The sequence below is a fragment of the Mesocricetus auratus genome, unplaced genomic scaffold (assembly GCF_017639785.1).
Source record: "Mesocricetus auratus isolate SY011 unplaced genomic scaffold, BCM_Maur_2.0 Super-Scaffold_100031, whole genome shotgun sequence".
Taxonomy (NCBI): Eukaryota; Metazoa; Chordata; class Mammalia; order Rodentia; family Cricetidae; genus Mesocricetus; species Mesocricetus auratus.
The window spans coordinates 5,379,564-5,403,557 of NW_024429212.1; the positions used below are offsets into that span (position 1 = coordinate 5,379,564).

The 23,994-nt window shown below is 46.0% G+C and overlaps 2 protein-coding genes across 5 annotated transcripts in view; one reads left to right on the forward strand and one right to left on the reverse strand.

Annotated features, from left to right (window-relative positions):
• Window positions 1-15,471, reverse strand: part of Dlgap2 (DLG associated protein 2) — a 684,399-nt gene extending 668,928 nt beyond the window's left edge. For all 3 annotated transcript variants that reach the window (XM_040733553.1, XM_040733551.1, XM_021234406.2), the window contains exon 1: window positions 15,260-15,471. In XM_040733553.1, the coding sequence (XP_040589487.1) occupies window positions 15,260-15,277 (18 nt within the window). In that variant the 5' untranslated portion in view covers window positions 15,278-15,471. The remainder of the gene's footprint in view (window positions 1-15,259) is intronic.
• Window positions 15,472-21,036: 5,565 nt separating this feature from the next.
• Erich1 (glutamate rich 1) overlaps window positions 21,037-23,994 on the forward strand; it is a 64,250-nt gene continuing 61,292 nt past the window's right edge. The window contains exon 1 of one of the 2 annotated variants that reach the window (XM_040733476.1): window positions 21,037-21,155. In XM_040733476.1, coding sequence (XP_040589410.1) covers window positions 21,134-21,155 — 22 coding nt within the window. In that variant the 5' untranslated portion in view covers window positions 21,037-21,133. The remainder of the gene's footprint in view (window positions 21,156-23,994) is intronic. The other variant, XM_013122436.3, reaches the window with a different exon arrangement.

Sequence of the window (23,994 nt, forward strand, 5' to 3'; positions counted from 1 at the left end):
CGATGCTATTAGCAAGCTCATATCACCAAGAATCTGGACTTTACCCAGGGCACACTTAAGCATTTCCTTTTAAACTTCACTGTTTCAAGATAATGCAAGGCAAGGATCTCGGGGCTGGTGAAATGGTTCAATCAGTGAAATGCCTGCCATGAACATTAGGGGACCCGAGGTTGGATCCTCATCACCTATGTAAAAAGTTGAGGGTAGTAGGCGACACATCCGTGAGTCGAGCCCCGGTGAGGGCTGAGACAGGCAGACCCCTAAAGTTGGCGGGCCTACTGGTCTAATCAGTGAGTGAGCTTCGGGCTCAGTGAGAAACCCTTTCTCCACAGAACAGATGGGTACTGAGGAAGACACCCAACATTAACCTCTGACATCCACACACATATGCACATAAAAGGAAATGAATCTACATGTACACACGCAAGCATGTACATGCACATAAAACACACAAACACTCAATAAGCATTTCTTGCCTCTTTTGTTGTCTGGACTCCAGTGCTCTGCAAAGGAAGAGAAGTAACAGCTCTCCCCGCCCTTATCCTCCCCTCCCTTCCTCCCTCCCTCCCTCCCTCCTTCCTGTGTAAATGGTTCTCTTCCCTCAACCCAGGATTTCCTGCACTCCTTAAAAACAGAATACAATATGTGGCTATTGTGTTAACAGTTTTCTCTGATATTGCAACAGTCCATCCAGCAAGGAAGCCTGAAGGTGAACAACTCAAAAGAGCTACAGGAAGTCCCTGAAACTAAGCAGATTCACTAGGCCACTCCTCACCACTGAAAGCAATAAAAGTTGAAAAGACTGAGACCAGACCAGCTTACAGAACACCAAATATAGTGGACCACAAAAAAGGCCCCTTGCCACATAATAATCAAAACCCCAAACATACAGAATAAAGAAATGATATTAAGAGCAGCAAAGGAAAATGGCCAAGAGCATATAAAGGCAAACTTATCCGAATTACACCTGACGTCTCCATGGAAACTCTGAAAGCCAGAAGGTCCTGGATAGATATTCTACCAACACTAAGAGACCATGGATGCCAGCACAGACTACTATGCCCAGCAAAGATTTCAATCACTGTAGATGGTGCAAACAAGATAATCCATGACAGAAACATATCCACTAATCCAGCCCTACAGAGAGTTCTGGAAGGAAAACCCTAACCCAAGGAAGTTAACTACACCCACAAAAACATAGGCAATAGATGATCCCACTTTACCGACAGCCAAAAGAAAAAAGGAGTGGAAATCCACACACAATACCACCAACAACAACAGATACAAAACAAACAAGAATAAACAATAAATAGTCATTAATATCCCCCAATATGAATTGTCTTAACTAGCCTATAAAAAGACACAGGGTAACAGAATGAATACGAAGACAGAATCCATCCTTCTGCTGCATACAAGAAACACACCTCAGATTCAAACATAGATGGTACCTCAGAGTTAAGGATTGGGAAAAGATTTTCCAATCAAATGGGCCCAAGAAACAAGCAGGTATAGCAATCCTAATATCTAACAAATAGACTTTAAACTAAAAACCGTCAAAAGAGATGAAGGAGGTCATTTCATATTTATCACAGGAGAAATCCATCAAGATGAAGTCTCAATTATGAACATCTATGCTCCAAGCCAGTAAGAAAGAAGCAAACAGCCAACAGCTTGTAATTAATATAGCATCCCTGTGTGTTATTTGGGGGTTCAGACAGCACGGCGGGCCCAGGAGACTGGCAAGGAAAAAACTACACTCTACACAGACTCAATGCAATGACCAGCAAAATCCCAGCAAAATTCTTCACAGACTTTGAAAGAACAATAGTCAACTTTATGTGGAAAAACAAAAGACCCATGATAGCCAAAACAACCCTGTGCAATAAAGGAACTTCCGGAGGCATCACCATCCCTGACTTCAAGCTCTATTGTAAAGCTATAGTCTTAAAAACAGCTTGATATTGGCACAAAAATAGACAGATAGACCAACAGAATTGAATTGAAAACCCTGATATGGACCCACACACTTGGGAATACAAAGAAGCTAAAAATATACAATAGAAAAAAAAGAAATAATCTTCAACAAATGGTGCTGGCATAACTGGATGCTGGCGTGTAGAAGACTGCAGATAGATCCATATCTATTGTTGTGCATAAAACTTGAGTCTAAATGAATCAAAGACCTCAACATAAATCCAGCCACACTGAACCTCTTAGAAGAGAAAGTAGGACATACCCTCGAACAAATTAGTACAAGAGACTGCTTCCTGAACATAACACCAGTAGCACAGACACTGAGATCGACATGATAAATGGGACCTCCTGAAACTGAGAAGCTTCTGTAAGGCAAGGACACAGTCAGCAAGACAAAATGACAGCCCACAGAATGGGAAAAGATATTCACCAACCCCGCATCTGACAGAGGGCTGATTTCCAAAATATACAAAGAACTCAAGAAGCTAGTCACCGAAACATCAAATAATCCAATTAAAAGGTGGGGTACAGGGCTAGAGAGACAGCTCAGGAATTAAGAGCACTGCCTGTTCTTCCAGATGTCCTGAGTTCAATTCCCAGCAACCACATGTTGCCTCACAACCATCTGTATTGAAGTTTGGTGCCCTCTTCTGGCCAGCAGGGATACATACAGGCAGAATATTGTATACATAATAAATAAATCTTTTTTTAAGTGGCGTACTAAATAGAGAATTCTCTATTTAGGAACTAAATAGAGAATTCTCAATAGAGGAATCTAAAGTATATGAAAGACACATAAGAAAGTGCGCAACATCCTTAGTCATCAGGGAAATACAAATCAAAAACAATTCTGAGATACCATCTTACTCCTGTCAGAATGGCTAAAATCAAAAACACCAATGACAGTTAATGCTGGAGAGGATGTGGAGAGTGGGGAACACTCCTTCACTGCTGGTGGGAGTGACAACTTGTACAGCCACTATGGAAATCAGTATGGAGATCCTCAGGAACATGGGAATCAATCTACCACAAGACACAGCAATTCCTTAGGCCTATACCCAAAAGATGCACATTCATACAACAAGGACATATGTTCAACTATGTTCATAGCAGCATTATTTGTAATAGCCAGAACCTAGAAGCAACCTAGATGCCCCTCAACTGAAGAAGAATGGATAAAGAAAATGCGGTACATTTACACAATGGATTACTACTCAGAGGGGGAAAAAACAAAGGAATCTTGAAATTCACAGGCAAATAAATAGAACTAGAAGAAACTATCCTGAGTGAGGTAACCGAGCCACAAAAAGACGAACATGGTATGTACTCACTCATATGCTGATTTTAGACATAGAGCAAAGGATTACCAGCCTACAATCCAAACTGCTAAAGAAGCTAGGAAATAAAGAGGACCTTGGAGAAGAGGAAAGGGTCAAGATCTCCTGAGCAAATTTGAAGCATGGGGAGGGGAGAGCGAGTTAGGAGAAAGAAAAGGGGAGAAGAGGAGGGGAGAGGAGGGCATGAGGGAGCAGGGAGATTGAGTCAGGGAAGAATAGAGAGCAAAATAATAGATACCATAATAGAGGGAGTCGTTATACATTTGAAGAGAAATCTAGCACTAGGGAAATGTCCCGAGATCTACAAGGATGACATCAACTAACAATCTAAGCAATAGTGGAGAGGCTACCTTAAATGCCCTTCTCCAATAATGAGATTGATGACTACCTTATATGTCACCCTAGAGCCTTCATTCAGTAGCTGATGGAAGCAGAAGCAGACACCCACAGCTAAACACTGAGCTGAACTCCTGGAATCCAGTTGCAGAGAGGGAGGAGTGATGAGCAAAGGGGTCAAGACCAGGCTGGAGAAACCCATAAAAACAGCTGACCTGAACAAGGGGGAGCTCATGGACCCCAGACTGATGGCTGAGAGGCCAGCATGAGACTGATCCAGACCACCTGATCGTAGGTGTCAGTTAGGAGGTCTGGGAAATCTATTGTGCCTCTGGTGGTGGATCAGTATTTATCAGTAGTACACAGATGAACTTTGGGAGCCCACTCCACCTAGAGGGATGCTTTCTCAGCCTAGACACATGGGGAGGGCCTAGGCCCTGCTCCAAATGATATGACAGGCTTTGAAGATCCCCCATGGAAGGCCTCACCCTTCCTGGGAGCAGAAAGAGGATGGGATGGGGGTGTCAGTGCTGGGCAGGGGAGGAGGGGAGGGAGAGGGAACTGGGACTGACATGTAAAACAATCTTGTTTCTAATTTAAATTAAGAAAATAAAAGAAATTCTCCTTTAAAAATTGCATACACAAAGCCATGTAAGACCTCTTTAAATTACAGACCCATCACTTGCCATAGGTGGGAGGTTCATTCAGAAGTGCATCAGGGGCTGCTAGTTGGGACCACTCCCTGGTCTTGCTGATGCTAAGGGAGCCCAGTTTTCCCCAGGGATCTGTCCTCAACAAAGTAATAGGGGACTGAGGGACAGCTGAACCTGGAAGCAGATCAAGATTAATCAAAGCCCCCAAACAGTGGCTCCTGCTCTTGGCAATACCAGGTATGGGTGTGGAATGTGAAACAAAGACTTTAGAGATTATTATCAAGCTTTCTTCCCTGCAAAGGCCAGACAAGGAGACTTTCCAGTGGCATGGCCAAACTCTTCTGACCTTTCTGGGTCTGCTCAGGTCTCCACACATGCTCCTCAGTGTGAGGAAGTCAGAGGCTGGCAGAAATGAGAAGTCTGAGCATTCTTTCTCCCCGCACCACTCTCTGCTGCTCTCTTCCCCTGCTGAGGGTATGCTAGATGCCTGTGGAGACCTCTCCTGACCATGCCAGAGCCACAAGCCACAAATGATGGAGTACAGAATGTGCACTCTGGGAAAAGACACCCCCACAGAGACAGGCCTGGGGAGCCCTATGAAAGTTTAACAGAACCAGAGGCTGCATCGTGTTGGCATCAGCTCAGGTTGGTTACAACACTTGAAAACCCCATGGGTCAAACGCTGCTGCTGGCTGTTGTCACGCTTTTCAGTGGGGACGACACCAAGGCCATGGAAGACACCACAGGTCAGACCATCCTTGATGATACTTTGCAACAGCCCTACCTATCAAAAGCTAACAAGTACTCTTACGCAAGTTATTTTTGTGTGATTTTTCTATACATGAAGCCAACTGTATTTTTGATACAGACCAAAAAAATATGAATTGCTATCAGTCCAGCATTTGTAAATGCATGGCAAAAATTTCTATCTGAATCTATTCATTCATCACTTCACTCATTCAACAAACACTGACTCATACCCCAGAATGTGTTCGGTGTTTGGGCTTCAGCAGTGGCCAAGCTAAATGAAACCTCTGCCCTGTTAGGGCATTTGTCCCAACAAGATGCTGTGGAGCCAGCCCACCACGCCATGGTATGCCAGACTATGTCAATGACCCACAAAAATATAATACATTCTTTCTTCCTCAGCTTCTTATTCAGCAGCATGCAGATGGCATCACCACTGACTTCACAGTACTCTGCAAAAATTAATACTGGTAACTTGTAGCATTTAGAGTACTTGCCCACGATTAGGCAAATGTTAGAAATAAATAAGTTACACGGCATAAAAGAAAGCAGCAAGGAAGAAGGACCCAAAGCTTTGGCTTTCACTTGACCTTGCTAAGAGGCGCAAGTGTAGGAGGGAAGGAGACACGGGGCAGAGGGAGGTCACTGCATGTGGCACACCTTTGGTGTTAAGCTCCCGACTGAGGATGATCTGGGAGTGTGGCCGGCTGTTGGTGTGAAGCCCCTGTCTATGGATGTAGCCATGGGTGCTGACTAGCAGGGAGGCTGCGGTGGCAGAGGGAAGTGCTAAGGGCAACAGTGATAATGGCTGTTGGCGGTGTAGACCCCTGATGAACTGTCGGGGGATGGGCCTCAGGGAGATGAATCCTTGCTTAGGTTGCAGAACACTCTCCACTCTCCCTTTCAGGTCCAAGGACAGGAGCTCTGAGATGTGAAGGTGTGGAGCGAGCCCTCTTACCCTCTATTTCCTTTCCTTCCCAGCATAGGGAGATCATATTGTACCATTAAATATTTACGTTCCATCTTTTTATGGCTGTACATTTTTATACTGTGGCTGCGCTGTCACATATTTACCCTATCTCGCTCTTGTTTTCCTTTGTTCCAGTATTATTCCAGGAAACAAAGCTGCAGTGAGTGACTGATTAACTAGTCTTGCTGGTTATTTCCTTAAGATAAGCTCCCAGAAGTGAACATCCCAAAACTAACTATGTGCGAAGAAAGTTTCCTTTTGATTGAGTGTTGTTGATGTTTAAGAAGTACCATTATAGAAACAAGAAAAAGGGGAAATTGAAGAAATTTCCTAAGTACTTCTACTGTTTGGATGCCTGAAAAAAAACTGTATAAACTCATCTTTCACAACGAAAATAAAACTTTAATTCTAATTATAGTGATAAACCAGAACATTTTGTTTTAGATTCAGAAATGTAATACACTAAAATGGCCCCAATATAATCTTGAAACTTTCAACTACTTATGAAAATCTCTACATTGTCAATAATATAGATTATACACTAAGCTTTTATCAGGAAATAGTAAAAGACATTTGTCCAGAAACTGTCAAAATGACATAGTATCATAAAATATGTTATTTTAAAGAGTCAAAAGCTTCACATTAAAAGCAAGTAAACAGGTACACACAAACCCACTGATGTGATAATAAAGTTTCGTATCTCACTTATATGCACACAACTCAGAGAAGCAACCGATGGCCTGAATGAAGGCCCCATGGTGGCTATATAGTTAGGTCAATGGCTATGGATTTACTTATCATTCCGATGTTTATTGAGCAACAAGGTCCACAGCACGATGGCAGATATTGAGGACTGGCAGTTCTGACCCTTTCATTGCTGTCTCTCCAGCACCAAGGACAGCGAATGTCCCAGGCATCCCGCTGTGTGTGTTTTCCATGGTCTGTGCCCTCCTAGAGTACAAAGCAAGGACTATGAGGATGACTTCATCTGGCATCAGGCCTGGGAAATATGCCATAAGGAAGCCGTGTTCAACTAGGTCTGGAATAGCAAGTATGAAAGATGGAAACTAAAACATTATTAGGGGCTGAGGAGATTGCTCAATGGTTAAGAACACTTCCTCTTCTCCCAGGGGACCCATGTGGCTGCCACAACTGTCTTCAACTCCAATTGTTCCCAAGGATCTGATTTTCCTCTTCTGGCTCCAAAGGCACCAGACATGCACATGGCATACACATACATACAGGTAAAACACATACAAAAATATTTTTTAAAAGAAAACATTATTAAGTATGGTAAAAAAAAAAATACCTATGGCCAAATCAGGGACAAAGAACAACACAGAGTTACAAGATGGAATGGTCCAGGGTGGGGGAACTTTAACTACCACAAAATATAGAATGGTAACAGAAGAACAAAAACAATTTCCAAGTCTGAGCTAGGAAAATCCTGGCCCTGTTCTGAGTAGAATGCAACTCCTGGGCTTACTCATGGATTCAACAGACCTTTCTTGGCCACTAGCAGTGAGTGATTAAGACAAAAGACTCTTGCTCACAAAGCTACTATTTTAGCATCTTTGGAAAAGACCACAGTGTAAGGCATGCCAGGGGATACATGCTGGCCCAGGGGAGATTTTTTGAGACGAACACCTCCTAAGTTTTGACGGGTGAGACGGGAGAGCAAGGAGAAGTGCCAACAAGCCAGAGATGAGTCGGTGATGACAAAGCTGGTCTCTAATCGACGCTGGCTGGGCTTACAAGTTTTCAAATTCTCGAAGATACAGAAGGGCACCCATGCAACCCTTCCATTTTTTGCTTCCAGTACAGCTACTGGATGAGCTATGATACACCCAACTGTAAAAATAGGCTTTTTGTTAGATAATTTTGCCCATCTATAGGCTAATGTCAGTGTTTTGAGCACATTTAAATCAGGCAAGGCTAATCTATCACATTTGCTAGATGTATTAAATGTATGTCTGGCTTTCTGGTACCTTCAGTTAATGAAGAGTGTGCAGGTGGTGGGCTCGTCTTAATTTTAGCAGCACTTGTTAAGCATAAGGACTCTTTCTGCATGCTGTTACTGTCAACATGTTATGGCCATTTATCTTACAATAAAACACAATGTACCAGGACTTTAGGAAATACATAGATACATAAAACTCAATAACTTGAGTTCTCCATAGTATTGGTTCACATGTATCTTTAACATTAGCTATAATATATTTGTGAATGATGCGAAAGCGTGAAGACCCGGCCTTGTTTTACCATCTTGTCATTGAGATAATGTATGATTAATGCATAAACACACATGCCCTCTTCTAGGGTGGACTTGTGGGTTTTTTGTCTTTGGTTTCCATCTTAGTGTGTCATAAGACACAATCAGGAGCTGGGTGTTGGTGGCACATGCCTTTAATCCCAGCACTTGAAAGGCAGAGGCAGGTGAATCTCTGTAAGTTCAAGGCAAGCCTGGTCTACAGAGTGAGTGCTAGGACAGGTTTCAAAGCAATACAGAAGAAACCCTGTCTTGGAAAAAAATAGTTACTTTATTACACCCCCAACTCTTCTGTATATTATCTGCTTGATAAAGAGCCTTCATGATTTATCACTAGGGAAAACTTTTTGGTGTATTTGTGATGTCCACTCAACAAGATAACCAGGGAAGGGTTTATGAATTTTAGGTTTTCTTGATATGACTCCTAGAGAACTCCTAGTCAAATGTAACATTCAAAAACTTCTCCTACTACTGGTTGTCACCTTGTTGGCCCTCTCTATTTTATTAACATTTCTTCCATGCTTTTGTTAGTTAAGTTCACTCAGATTTGTTTCTTAAAGGATTCACATACACACACATACACACACACACACACACACACACACACACACACAAGCAATACAGTACCCTTGGGGTAATTTGACAACTTCCAGCACTGGTGGCTCAAACTGAGCTGATACTGGCTTTGTTTCTATGCAGTTGAAAGAGTCAAGACATACTGAACCTTCTATACCACTCCTGATACAATGCTACCACCATCAATTCATTTAATCCATGTGGTCATCCCACCAAGTTAATAGTACATTATCTCCCTTTTGGTAGAGGGTAGCTAAAACACAGCAAGGCCGACCAGATTGCTAAATGCCACTCAGTTGCATAGACAGGCCTTCACTCAGTCACCCTTTACACTAACAAGATGAAATGCCATTTGTCACCTTGGGCAGAAACAGCACAGCGAATGTCCATTAAGCACAGCAGCCTACATTTCCATATTGCCTGACTACTCAATTGGCTCTAAGGGATACTTCCATTCTTTTATTTTCCAGCTGGATTTTGGTGCCTGTTAATTCAGCCTCTCTCCATATGCACAGCGTGGGGTATCATTTTTAAACCAATGACTAATTATATATACAAAGTTACTCTATTTTTTTGGCTATAGTTTTATTGATGGAGTGTTTCCAATTGTCTATTACTTTTAAGAAATAAATGGTTAATTTTTTTCTTTTTGTTCTAGCAGAAACATACAAGAAGTATACCAGACAAAAACCATCACCTAATAATGAACAAATCTTGCTCCAGGATAAAAGTTTTTACTTGTCAGTCTCCAAATAAACTAAAGACCTACCTATACATCTTGATTTTCAGGGAAAGAAGGCACAATTTAGAAGGAGAATTTTCACATTTACATATCGGAAGCAATAGGTTAAATGGTTCTCTCAAATAACCTTGCCCCCCTCTCCTCCTCAGATAGGGGCTGAGGGACACAGGCTAAGTTTTTAGAGAAGTTGTAGGTTGGTGACAGCAACTTCAAGTCTTCTATCTTTCCATTCTTACTTCCTAAATTGTCTCTTTCCTTAAGAGTCACATAAAATTTTAGTTTTGAGTAGAGTTCCGTGTTCTTTAATGGTCCAACAACCTGACAAAGTCCTATAACCTGTGACAGGCCCAGCCATTCATTTGTCCCAGAGCTGGACAGAGGTGGCCCACCACAGCTACACCCTGAACATGAGAATAATCACCAAAGCATAAGGGAATAAATTCACACTGCATGTCTGATATACTGGCACTCAATAAGGTCACTAATTCTTGAAAGGTCATTCAAAAAAGGCTGTATGTTAAAGTGCTGACTTTTATCACACAAGCAGGAAAACCTCCCCCAGCAACACCAGATGCAAAAGCTCTTACAGGGTCCCATCTTTCCAGTGCCCCTGGAAAGACAAGCAGCAGCTGTTCTCCCGAGCCTATCAAAAGTGACACTATAGAAAAAAACCTGTAGATTGCTTTTGGTAAAATGGCCATTTTTACTCTGTCAACCCTGCCAATCCATGAGCATGGGAGATCTTTTTGTCTTCCGGTATCCTCTTCAATTTCTTTTTTCAAAGACTTGAAGTTCTTGTGAAGGGGTGTTGGATTTTGTCAAAGGCTTTTTTACCATCTATGGAGATGATCTTTTTTTCTTTCAGTTTATTATATGATGGGTTACATTGACATTGACAGTGTTGAACCATCCCTGCATCTCTGGGAGGAAGCCTACTTGGTCATAGTGAATGATCTTCTTGATGTGTTCTTTGATATCCTCAACCAAGGAGAGGATAAAGAAAATGTGGTACAGTTACACAAGAGAGTATTACTCAACTGTTAAAAACAAAAACACCAGGAAATTTGAAGGCAAAAGGACAGAACTAGAAATAAACATCCTGAGTGAGGTAACTCAGATCAATAAAGAGAAACATGGTATATACTCATTCATAAGAGAATATTAGCTGTAAAATAAAGGATAACTATGCTACAATCCACAGACTCAGAAAGACAAGGTAACAAGGAGGTAACTAGGTAACCCAAATCTCCCTAGGAAGGGGAAATAGAAGAGATTTCATGAATGGACTGAGGGCAAGTGGTGATTAGTATTCTGGCATCTGCACTAGCCTGCCCTTGGGGTTTTGACAGGATACGCCCTCAGCTGCAGACACTAAGAGCACCACCTGTGCACATTCACTATGACCCCTTTTAAAAGGTCCCTGCCCACCTTCTCTCTCCCTCCTTCCTTCCCTCCCTTCCTCCCTTCTCTCTCTCTCTCTCTCTCTCTCTCTTCCACCACTCTTGCTCCCAGTAACTGGTCTCTGCCCCCTCTCTCTCCTCTTGGGGGGAGTACTGAAAGAGACTACTGAAAGAGACTACTGGAAATGGGGGCCTTTGGGGAGCCAGGCAAAAACCTGGAGCAAGGGAATCTCCCAGGAATCTACAAGGATGACCCCAGCTTAGACTCCTAGCAATAGCAGATTGGTAGCCTGAACTGGCCATCTGCTGTGTCTAGATTGGTGCCTAGCCCAATTGTCATCAGACAGGTGTCATCCAGCAACTGATAGAAACAGATGCAGAACCACAGCCAAACATCAGGCCTGAGTGTGAGGAATCCTGCAGAAGAGGGAGAGAAAGGATTGTAGGAGCGAGAGGAGTCAAGGACACTCACAGAATCAACTAACCTGGGCTCATAGGGGCTCACAGAGACTGAACTGACAACCAGGGAGCCTGCATGGGACTGACCTAGGCACCCTGTGTATATGTTACAGTTGTGTAGCTTGGCTCCCTTATGGTACTCCTAACAGCGGGAACAGGGGCTGTCTCTGACTCTTTACTGGCTTTTGGGACCCTACTCCTCATACTGGGTCACCTCGCCCAACCTTAACACAAGGGGAGGTGCTTACTGCAACTTGTTATGTCATGGTTTGTTGATACTCATGGGAGACCTGCCCTTTACTAAACAGAAGTGAAAAAAGGGACTGGCTGGTGAGAACAGAGGAAGGATGGGGGTGGGACTTGGAGGAGAGGAGGGAGGGGAAACTGCAAATGAGATGTAAAATGAACAAACAAATTTATTTTTTTAAAAGAAAGAAACCCTGAGCTACTAATGGAGAGGACTTCTCATTTTCAGAGAAAATGGCAGGATCAAGGAAAATCAGCTGGTTAATTCCCATTGCCTTTGCCAAAGAGATTAATTAAGAACAATATATATTGTCTGCCACTGCTCCGAAGCCCTGGAAGGCAGAGCTGACCAAGGGCAGCTGCAGGATTTACACCAGCATGGAAACCTGCAATCCCACACCTCATCAGGATCAAGCCCAGACACTTGGCCCCCTGAAAACCCTGAATGCTTGTTACCAATACAAGCAAATTGCCATGCTCCAGATTTCCACACACAAGCACCGACAACTGAACATATTTCAGTAGACGCTAATAAAATGCAAGTGCTTACAAGATGGAGAACAAAGGCTAGTTAAAACTACGGTTGATTAAGAGCAGTTTTAACTGCATAGAATGTTTTGCCCACGAACTTCCTGTGTGGTAAAGCTCTAATTCTTTTATAGCCAACATACTGCAATGCTCTAAATATGACTCCCATCTGGCCAAAATGATGAATCACAGCTATTTTTATTGTAGCCAATGCATGATCATGGCATACCCATTCCAAGGGTCAATAAATAATATTTAATTAACTTCCTCATAAATTCCATAATCGAAATATATATCATTCTACTCCTTGGGCAACTGAGATGGGGGTTCCCCCCTCAAATATAATTATAAAAGAATATTATAGCATTAAAAATCCTGTAACACTTAATAAAATACTAGAACTTTTTAGTTTTGCAATTGATCATGTTCTTGATACATGAATTAAATTCTAAGAAGCGGAATTTTTTTTGCTTCTAATTAAATCCGGAATTTCTATCACTGTCAAAAATGAAGTGGACAAAAACATGAGAAGCAACAGATTGCCATAGAGGAGCATGCTTACATCACTCTGGAGAAGTAGCAACACTGCTATTGAACTGCCTGAATCACAGGTGCCCTCGGGCACAGCGCATCAGATGTCTGCATCTGAGTCCCCTGCCTCCTCCAGGGGCACTGCTCAGGCTAACTTCACTGTGACTGCAGAAGGTTGAAGGCAGCAGAGGAAACAAAGCTCCTCACTGCTCAGCCTGGGAGGGTTCTCTAGGGAAAAAAACGAAAGTTCCAGGAGAGGGCAATTTTAATTATACTCCTTTTGTGTTATTTGGCATAGCACTCACCATTTGGTATATTGCCCTTTGACCTAAAATACAAGGTATTTACGGGGCAGAGCAGGAACAGACAGATGGCCTACCGACTTCACTGAAGAGATGGTTTCAGAAGGGAGTAGAACAGGCGTACCACAGCCAGCTCATAACAGGTCATCTCAGAAAACAAACCCCACATTTACTAGCTCACGTCTATGGAGTGACTGGAGGGGACTGCCCTGCATCTTCTTCCAATAGGTTTGTGTTTCTCCCAGATGTGTTTGAGCAGAGGACTCCCTGCGGCCTGCCAGTCATGCAGCCAGATGCGGGGCATAAAATATTCTGATTTGTTCTCTTCTAAGTAATGAAAAAGTCACATCGTCTAAAAGGAAGTGGTATGCGCGCACACTCTACAATTACCATGGAAGCCAAATCTGTGTGAGTCACCCAACAGCCTGCACAAGACGATTTGGCGACTGGAAAACCCTGATTAATGGCATTCTTAAAACAACAGAGTAACAACCTGACCTGCCAAAAATTATTTTTTTCATCATATCACCAGTTTTCTGTTGGGTTTGGGGGGGTGGCTATGTAGCACCTCCAGCAGAGAATGTGAAAATGAAAATCATGTTATAATGCACTTTAAGTCGATATATTGTTAAGGAGGTTGCATTCAGTAAGGCAGCTTCGGACTTGTACACTGCCTTGAGCCGGTTGTGGACTACTTTGGACCACGTTGAGACTCATTACAGGTTGTTTTCTCATTACAAACGCAATTAGTTCGTGGACTGTACAATAAGATGCTTCTACAAAAACACAGGTGACTGGGATCCAAGGTAACGGTCAGCTCTCAAGGTTGGAGGCTGATGTACCCACACTGGCCACTAACAGCAATCCGAAGGCTCCGAGTCCAGATAGCTCCCTCCCGCCGCCAAGTCTGAGACGCCAGGAAGAACTGCTGGGCTTTAATCTCCAGCTCTGAACCGCCCACAGCCTGGTCTGGTAGAGTTCATCAACACCCAAGGCGAATTCGCTGCCGGTGGCTTTATTTTCTCATCGATACAACACAGCTGATGCTGAATAAGTCAGTCACGCATCTGGATTTCGACCCGGGCCGGAATCGACATCCATTTGAAAGAAAAGCGACCCGCGGGCGGCTGGCACCACATTCCCGAAGTGGAGGAGCACCACACCGGGTGTTGTGAGTTTCGGGTGCGAATCGCTAAACAGCCCTGGCGCTCCGGGTTCCCCTCCACCTGCGACACTCTGCACCCGCCTAGACGCCGCCTGCTGCCCTTGCCCACCCACCTCTTCCAACTCGGTATAGATGCCCAGCCCGGGTCTCGGGTCCCAGCGGAGCACCTCAAGCCACCCAGTCGCTACGGGTGGATGGGAGAGGAATCCCTGCCCCGCCCGGCCCCACCTGGCCGGTGCCGAGCAGAGGAGCCGGTGCCTGCCGTCCCCCCACTCCTTCGCCGCGCAGGGCTGTAATAATTACATCCTCATTATTTCTTCTGCGATCGTTAAGGAAAGAGCCCGAGAACAGCAACAGCAGCTGCCGGGGGAGGCTTAGTTACAAAACGCTGCGCTGGGTAGCGCTTCGCTTAGCAACCACCCCTAAAAAAGCCCCTGTGCTCCCTGGCTCGCACTTGGAGAGCCCAGCAGCGGCTACCCCCTCCCAACCCCTAGGCCCAGGCCCTGCTCGTCGCGACGGCTGCAGCAAAGGGCACAAGTGGCCCCTCCCCGCCTCCGCGACCCCAGCGCTCTGGAGCACCGGCTCCAAGCGTCTTCTATTCATTCCCAATCTGAGTCCCCGTGGCCACCTGCGCTTGGGGGAGGGGGAACACAGGTCGCTGCCCACTGCCCCACCAGCCCCTCTCTGGCCAGCGCCCCAGACTGCACCCCCTTTCCCGGCCTCGCGGAGCGGGGAATTTCACACCTCCGCCTCGCTCCTGTAGTCCGGGAGCCCGTGTGCCAGCCACGGGGCTCTGCAGCCCAGAAGGACCCCAGCGGCGGACCCCGGAGCACGGGCCCCCCCTAAGGTTATCTCCCACTCCCGGAGCGTGTTCCTAGTAGCCTCCTACCCCCCAAAGCAGCCACCTAGGCAGGGCCTACGCGGGTCGGTCTCGCAGCACCGCCCCCTCCCTGCCCCGACGGCTCTAGCCACTTAGCGCCCAGGTCCCCGCATCGCAGTCCCCGCGGCCCCGCGCGTCTCGCACCTTCCTCAGAGCGGACATCCTTGGGCTTTCCTAGTTCAGAAGATGCTGAGCGACATGGCAAGGTGGCCACTCGTCAGGCCAGGCGGCGCGCACGGCACTGCCGCCAGCTCCCAGGATCAAGAATCCTTGGGTCCGTGCGTCGATCCGCAGTCTGTCTGTCCACCACCGCCGCCGCCGCCACCGCCGCTGCTGCCGCCGCCGCGCGCTCCAACCCCGTTCGAGCCCGGCGCACGGTCGGTCCTCACGGCCGGCGCCTGCGCACTCGGCGCCCGGGGAGGCACCGGCGCACTGGGGGGGCGGCCGGTGCGTGGCTCCATCTGAGGAAGGACCCAGAGCCGCGCGCCTAGGGGGGAGCGCTCAGGCCCCTGTGCGACTGCCAATGGCAAGCCTGGCCCGGAGATCGTATGGCGCGCATGGCCCGGGAGCCCGCGCACAGCAGGTCCCAACTGTTGCGCGCAGAGCATTGGGTCACTCGAGGACAGTGAAGGTACCGGGCGGGCGGGGGAACGGAGAGGTCCCACCCCGCAAGTGCTCGGCGTGTTTGTAGGTCAGCGTGGGAACCACACACAAGCCAATGCGCCTGGAAAGGTCTAGCTCAATCTGAACGGAGATGTGAGGTCTAGAGACGGCGGTGGGACACAGAACTCTGCGGGGTGAAGTCCTCCACATCTATTGGGTTCTCAGGTCAGAGAGAGGGAGCATTAGAAAACAAGGCTCCCCATGGCCGCTGAGAGAGTGCACACCACGGCTTCTCTGGGCGCTGTGAAATACAACCTTTCTGTTGCCACCTGTTACCTCCCCCAGTAAACTGCTGGGAGCTGTGCTCAGAGGAATCGAGGATCCCCCGGGGGCACCCCACACCCCTCACCGAGCTCACCTCGAACAGCAGTCTTCATTAATAAACCTGGTCCAGCATTGAGATGGTGTCAGACATATTTCTGCTGCAGCAGCATGTAGACGCATGAAGTGTGGAAGTGGAAGATAATAATAGTAATAATAATAATAACAATAATAATAATTTATCCTTTTATCTCAGGGAAGTCTGGAAGACAACTGAGAACAGTCTGGCAAATTTAGCTAATTTACCACGTTGTGACGGGAGCCTAGTTAGATTCATGGGAATTGTCCTCCTCAGATCTGTCTGCCAGCCAGGAAGAAAAATTACTGTGGCCTAGAGTCAAATGCCCTGGCTACTAAAGACAGTTTGACACTGGGCTCTGGGGCTCTATCATTGGGCATGTCACCAGGCTCCATTTAAATGTGAATGCACAAGGGGGCTTTTGTCTCCTTTGTTAAGAAGTTTAAATGGGACCAAAACTTAATCAGCGAGGTGAATGTTTACAGAAAGATGAATAGTTATAGAACAGAAAGGAGGCATGCGAACAACCCAACATTTTCCAAATTCCAAGATCTTTACACAAAAACAATCTCCATAAAATGTTTTTCAGATAATCAACAACCGTAGAGTACTTTGAAAGCAAAATACAAATTGTGTGAGAGATATATTAATGAATCAAAGAATCTGACCGACCTTCCTCTTAGTGTTTTCAGCATATTCCAATTGGTTTCGGTGGAAAGTTGTGTTTCACTGATTTGAAATATGACGTTTCAAACCTCAAACCAAAATCTAGATTGCATATCAAGTTTAAAAATTCTAATATCCATTTTCTCTTTTCTTCCCCACGTGTATCCCATCTTCCATTCATTTATTTGCTATCTCACGCAATGGCAGGAGTGACAGAAACCCAAGTGGCACTTACAGTGAGTTCTTCTGTGTTGTGGACGTGTGAACAAAACAGAAGAAAAGATTGTCACCGGGCACACATCCAGTCTTGGGATGGAGTCACACTAAAGTTACAGGGAGTATAACCCTGGATTACACTTGCTTCTACAAGGGAAATATACTGTGTTACTGGAAAATGAAAAGGACAGCAGATAGTTTGTGATACTGAGGAAATATTATAAGGGTGTCGTTACATTAAATCCTCCTCTGGGTTTGCCCCACAGTAGGTCCCAAGACCGCGCTTGAATTATGTAATTTATTTGTACCCCTTGTCTCTGGGAACTAAACAAGAATAGGAAGGCAGGAAAGGGAAGGAAAGTTAGTAAAGGGCGTGTCATCGGGGTGATCTTTCCTTCAGGCAACTGGGGCTATCCCATTGAAGATTCCTTGAGGAACAGTATGAGGTACCTACTTCCATCCTCCCCTCCCCTCTACTTCCCCTACTGAGCATCTTTGATAATGTCAAAGGAAGCCATCTTCAGAGGGTGATATGGATGAGGCGAAGTCAGAGGTTGGCTTCTACCAAACATCCCAAGAGGAACAGGGCTTGGGGGTAGGGGTGAGGCAGTGAGGTTGGGGGAAGTTCTGACAGTAGGAAAAACAGGCCTGAAGACTCAGAGACAATGAGAGACTTGCCTTTTCTTCTAAATGACTAGTTAGATTAGGAACTGAGAGACCATCATGAATGTGAACTGACAGACTATGTGTTGGGAGGTTTTGTAACACGTTTAAAGGACTTGGAATTATGTCTTATACACAGTGTACTCTTATGTGGGATTTTAACCAGGACATTAGGATTTTCTTCATGTCACTTGCAGACAAAGACAAGTTTATTTCTTTCTTCCCAATATATGGTCTTCTTATTTCCTTTTCTTGTCTCATTACATTAGCTAGGATTTCTAGTATGATTTTGAAAATCAATGGTTAGAGGGAATATCTTTGTCTTGTTCCTGATCTTTGTAGGACAGCTTCTAATTTTTTTCCCTTGATAATGATATTTGCAAAAATTTTTTGTAAACGTTCTTTATCAAGTTGAATAAATGACCTTTTATTTAGTGTTGACTGAGAGGTTTTTGTTTGTTGTTTTTATAAATCATGAACAAGTGTTAGATTTGGTCAAATGCTTTCTCTATTTTTGTTTTTGTTCTCTTTATTATGGTCCTGAGATGGGCTACAGTGAGTTTTTAAAATGTCTTTTATTTTATGTGCATGAGTATTTTTCCTGAATGTATGTATGTGCAATAGTGTGTGTGCCTGGTGCTCTCAGACGGCAGGCAGAGGTGTTAGATCTCCTGGAACTGCAGTTCTGGATGGTTGTGAACCACCATGTGAGTGCAGGAAACTGAACCCGGGTTCCGTGCAAAAAACAGTGAGAGTTCTTAACCACTGAGCCATCTCTCTGGCCCCAGAGTGATTATTTCAGATTTTTAAAAAGTTTTTTTTTTGTTGCTATGGACAGAAGAGGTGGCATGGTATTGGGCTAAGAGTTGGGAAACAGCAGTAGGAGTTGGGGAGAGGTCAACTTTCAAATGGAATCCCCATGAGAGACAGGACACGAATTAGATGTGATCTTTCTGGACAGGTCTGTGGGAAAGGAAGAGAGAAGAAACTGTTTCCCAAGAGTAGCCTGGCAGCAGAGGGGATGGTGCTTGTGGCCCACAGAAAAAGATACAGGGGTGCCCCTGTTTGCTGGAGGCCTTGGGGAGTGTAGCAGAAGCCGGCACAGGTCTGCATCCAGGACTGAAGGTGAGGATGTAAGGACTTCACTAGACCCAAGACAAATGATAAATGGATGTTTATTGGGGAACACTTACACAGAAAAATACAAAGAACCAAGGGAGCGCTTCTCTGCCCTTCCTACCAGATCGGCTGACCCACCAGAAAGAGTGTGCAAACAGAAAGCACACCTCAAGCTGCCCTCCTTCCTCTTCTGTCCACCTGAAGCCACACCTAAAGGGGTGTGGCCACTTTACAGGTTCACAGACCAGACACCTACACAGGACCTTCTGTTTTCTTGAACCATCACATGTTTGTATCTTGTGTTCCAATGAAATTAACGATGACCAAAGAGCCTAAAGACCAGCCCTTGACAAATTCAACTGTGCATTCCAACAAGTAAACTCTCCTTTGACTTGGCTGCGGGACGGTTGTCATTCCTTGTCCTCTCTGGTCACTCTTCCTCTTGGGTCAGAGTTGGAGCCTCCTCATCTCTCAATTTTACAAAGGTTAGAAGCTGTGTGGCTCAGCCCTTTCTTAGCCACTTCTCTGGCCACACATTCATTCCCTCCACCGTCACCTGTGTCCATGTGTCAAAAGCTGTTCAACACTACATAGTGAAGGGCTTCCCAGAGGATCCCCGTATCAGCCTTATACCCCAACTTTTCAGGTTCTGAACCCATTCTAGACTTCCCCTATTCTATCACAGACGAATCTGACGAGTCAGAGCATCTCTTTTACTTTGCCTTCAAATGAATCCACACCTTGACCATTTCTTCCTACCGTTCTTCAATGTTATAGCTCAACGTTGCTAACTACCAACATTGTCCTTATTGCAACTGGAACTCAGTGGTCTCTTGCTTCACCCCAATGCAGCTTACTCTCAATAGAGAAGCTGGAGCCACCTCTAACATTTACATCGGATCGTTTCACTTCTAGACCCAAAACGGATCAGTTTTCCACATCTCCGTGGAAAGTTCGATGTTGCTTCTTCCATGATTGTCACCGGTGAAGTAGAATAAGGCAGCAAAGACCAATTATTAGGTGCTGACTTACTGATTTTTTTTTCATGATTTGCTGAAAGCACCGCTTGTTCTACATATTTGCCAAGCCTGTCTTCACTTGCTACCTGGGACAGAATGACCATGACCAGGGAAAACAGTGGAAACATTGGGTCATGCTGCCCTTAACAACCTGCAGACTGCCACTTAGGCTTCTGTAAAATTTCGATTGCTTGTCCACCCCACCTTGTGGGCAAGGTTATAAAATGCTAATACAAACTGGATCCCAACCGAGGCCTTCCAGGAAGTATCCTGGCTTGAGGCCATCAGTAACACCTCTACTCTACCACTCTGACAGATTCCAAAGAGTCTCGAACCGCCCGAGGCCAAGCCTTCCCTCCTCCCTGATCCCAACCCGCCTTAGCTCTGCAGACACAGGCACTTTACTCGAACCGTTTGTCTTCTTTTCTTTTTTGAGTATTGTCTTCATAACATCAGGCCTTCCTCTTCCGTCTCCGCAAGTCCGTGCTTGTTAACCTCCAGTAACCAAAGGCATCTACTTTGTGTCCTTGGTTTTAAGCTCTCTGCTTAGAACCCTGCTCCCTGCGTTACTTCTCTTCAAAGAGCTCCTCTCTTTGGTATATGGTCCTCACAGTCTTCTTCGCCATGCACCTCTCTTGTCCGACCTTTCATGAACGTGGTTTCCAACTTGCAGGTCGTGCAGACACTCGGCAGTCATGTCTCTGAAGAAACGGTTCAAGGACGAAAAGTCAGTATCAACAGGGCACAAGGGTCCCAGGGCCGGGCTGAAAACAACGTGGCTCGGGTGAAAGACAAAACGAAAAGAGGGACCGGTAGACGCGAAGCAGAGGGGAGGCGCTGTCGGTGGGCCCCGCTGGTGTGCGAGCGCACCAGTCCTGCCCGCTGAAGTAAAGAGGGGGCGCGCGGAACGGATGCCGGTGTCTGCGCCGAGAGGGGCCTGGTCTTGCCTCAAGCTTCCAGATCTTCCTTCTCTCCTCACCAACCTTTCTCCAGCTTGCACCCCAAGTTCCGCGAGTGTGCAGAGCCGGTATAGACCCTAGTTGTGTCTTGGCCCAAAACCATCAGACCGGCAAACGGAGGAGCGGCGCTACCGGGCCACTCGCCTTCCGCGCAGACTCCACAGCCAGGCTCCTAGAGGCCGAGCTTAAGCCACACCCCCGGGCCCCATGCGAACCAATAAACCGCCGGATAGAGGTGATTGGCACCCGGCGGCGGGGAATTCGGGTCCGGATTAGACACTCCTAATGTTGTGGGCGGGCCTAAGAGAGAGGAATCCGGAAGCGCCGCGCATCTGGCGGCGCCTGGGGCCCAGGATCCCGGCTGGGGTCGGGGATGTCTGCTCATCGGAAGCACGGTAAGCAGGAAGCGCGGAATGTGAGCGGAAACCGGGTCTGAGAACCCCAGGGGTGGAGGGTGTCCTCATGTTGTGACCAGTGGGCGTGGTAGACTGATGGGGGGTCGTGGGATTTCTGGAGCCTTAAGTGTCTAGGGCAGGGCGGGGCATGATGGGCCCTGAGGGTACCCGGGGTCTGTGGGGACGTGGAGTTTGCGGGGCCCGAGCGTTGTGACGCTCCTTGGCGACCCCCGTTTCGTGTGGTGAGTGCCTCCTGCTGCTGGCCGGGTCGAGCGGCTGTCGCAGCCTCTCAGGGGTCTTCGTTGTCCCTGCCACCGCACTGGTGGAGCAGAGTCCTCCTGTCCCTGGGATAGCACTGGGGCGGAGCTGGCGCCCACCCAGGGCAGCCAGGCCAGCCGGCCCTTCCTATGGCCCTCATGTGTGGGTTAGCGTCTGGGGGTCCCGGAAATGCAGGTCTTGTGATGGGAGTAAACATTATCATACTTTTCTGTGTCTAAATCACGCTTCTCCCTTATGAAATGAAAAGGGAGGGGGAGCCCATGTCAACCACATATCGTTAGTAAGTATATGCTTAAAAAGTAGGAAGCTAATTTCTCAGTGAGCAAGAGAACCATGAAGGAGGTAGTAAAAAAAATAATAATAATCCCCATTCTGTGTCGTTTTGTTTCTGTGTAGAAAACTGCACTAGTGGCCTCCCACTTCGGCCCCAGTGAGTTTCCACTTTCACCTAATTCCCTGCTCCCCCCAACACCCCAAGTAAGACCATCTCAGGTATTAGAAAAGACATAGCCATTTCCAGTCAATCAGTTGTGGGATTCCAAAATGAACATAAACGTTCTTTATCGTGTAGCAAAACCTTGTTATAAGCAGTCTTGCAGTGGAAGAGTCCAAACACTATTGGTTTGTCTATGCTCAGCTGTCTCCTGCGTTCTGGGTTGGTACCACACCCCATGCTTCCTCTCCTTGCATTCCCTCCTGTGTCTAAGATGCGCCTAAACCTGGCGTTAAATGCCTTTTCCTGAGCAAAGCAGAGCATCCGGCCAACTTTACAAACCTTTATGACCTCACTAAATTCAAATAAAATGAAGGGAAGTTTTTTGTTGTTTTCATCAGTCACTAAACTACCCCATGGAAATAGTCTCTGTTTCTATTGGAAAGAATATAGGACAAAATTACCAGGTAAAATGTAAGCAGTTTAAGAATATTGTGTTTGGGGAGATGAGGATAGATTGAAAAATCTTAAAAGTACAAAGTGTAGGTAGGAGAGGCTGGAGACGTGAACCAGTGGTTAAGAGCAGTGGCTGCTCTCCCAGAGGACCCTTGTTGCGTCTCCAATACCCACATGGTGACTCCCAACTTTCTGTAACCCCAGTTACAGGGGATCTGCAAATCTGGCATCCACGTGCACCAGACACACATATTACACAGATATACATACAGGTAAAACACCCATACATGTAATATATAAACATACATATATTTACATATATATTTTATATGTGTGTGTATATTTATAATGTAATAGAAGTCAAAAGTTTAACTTCTTTTCTAAAAACGACCACCTAAGGAGTCCTGAAGCTGGGAAACAAGCTCTGAGGAATATTGGAGACTTGAGTTGGAATAAAAAAATGCTAAGCACTTGCAATTTGTTAAAGCAGAAGCGTGGAACCAGAGCTGATCTGTCTCCAGCCTATCATTTGCTGGCCCTGCCCCCCCCCCACCTTGTGTTTAGGCCTGGCAGGTGGAGATGTTGTCACTGGTGTCACTCATAGTTCAGGTCCAGCTGTTCCTCAAGGACAGTGGATCTCAGTGATGAGGAGAGGCAATAGGTGTTTTTACCTTTAAAGATAGCATCTTATTCTGTGGCCCAGGCTGGTCTTGAACTCACAGGGATCCTTCTGCCTCGGTCCCCCAAGTGCTGAGGTGGTGGGCAAAGATGCTGGACTGTTCTATGTACATAGAAGCAGGATACGTCAGAGCGCTGAGCCAGCATCCATTCAGCTAGTGTTCGTAGAGCATCCAGTGCTAATGTAAGCTGCCTCGGGCATTAGGGGTATTGCATGAAATCCACCCCCTGCCCCTTGTACATGATGAGGACCAGTCTGGTAACCTGCGTGATGTGGGGGTCTATAGCAGGTTAGTACACAGTGCATTTCTCAGGATGCAGAAGGAGCAGCAGGCTCCTCTAAAGAGCAGTACAGAGCTGGTGACAAAAGACACCAAGTGTGCGAGCCTTCTGTGCTACCTGGTGTAAAATGCGGGAGACGACTATGGGTTTGAGGGACAAGACTACTACAGAGTGCCAGAAAAATACTCTAAAGTCCTGCCCTAAAGTCACAGCCTAGGAAGTCCAAGTCTACGGGACAATGTAGATGTTGGAAAGTGACACTACCAGCAGCCTCCCCTCCCGCTGATAGCCTTCCCACCTGCTGAGCCGACAGGACCCCCGTGTGAAAATAAGTGGTTCTCAACCTTCCTAACGCTACCACGCTTTAACACAGTCGTCCCTTGTGTTGTGGTGACCCCCCCCACTACAAAATTATTTTCATAACTGTAATTTTACAGTGGTCTTAAGTGATTCCTTCGAAAGGGTCACTGGACCCCAAGGAGTTGCGATCCATAGGTTGAGAAGCACTGGTCTAGATCTTTTCCAGTTGCTGCTTCCTTATGTGGAACTGAAAATATGTCTAATAAAAACTAGAATTATTGGTATAAAATTATAATGTAATTGTAATTTGTCTCATTTCTTCGGTTTCTAATAAACATAGCTTACTGACTTGCCCTCAGAGTAGCAACTGGCATTACTCCGTCTGTTTCAGTAAGATGGCGGTGAGCACTG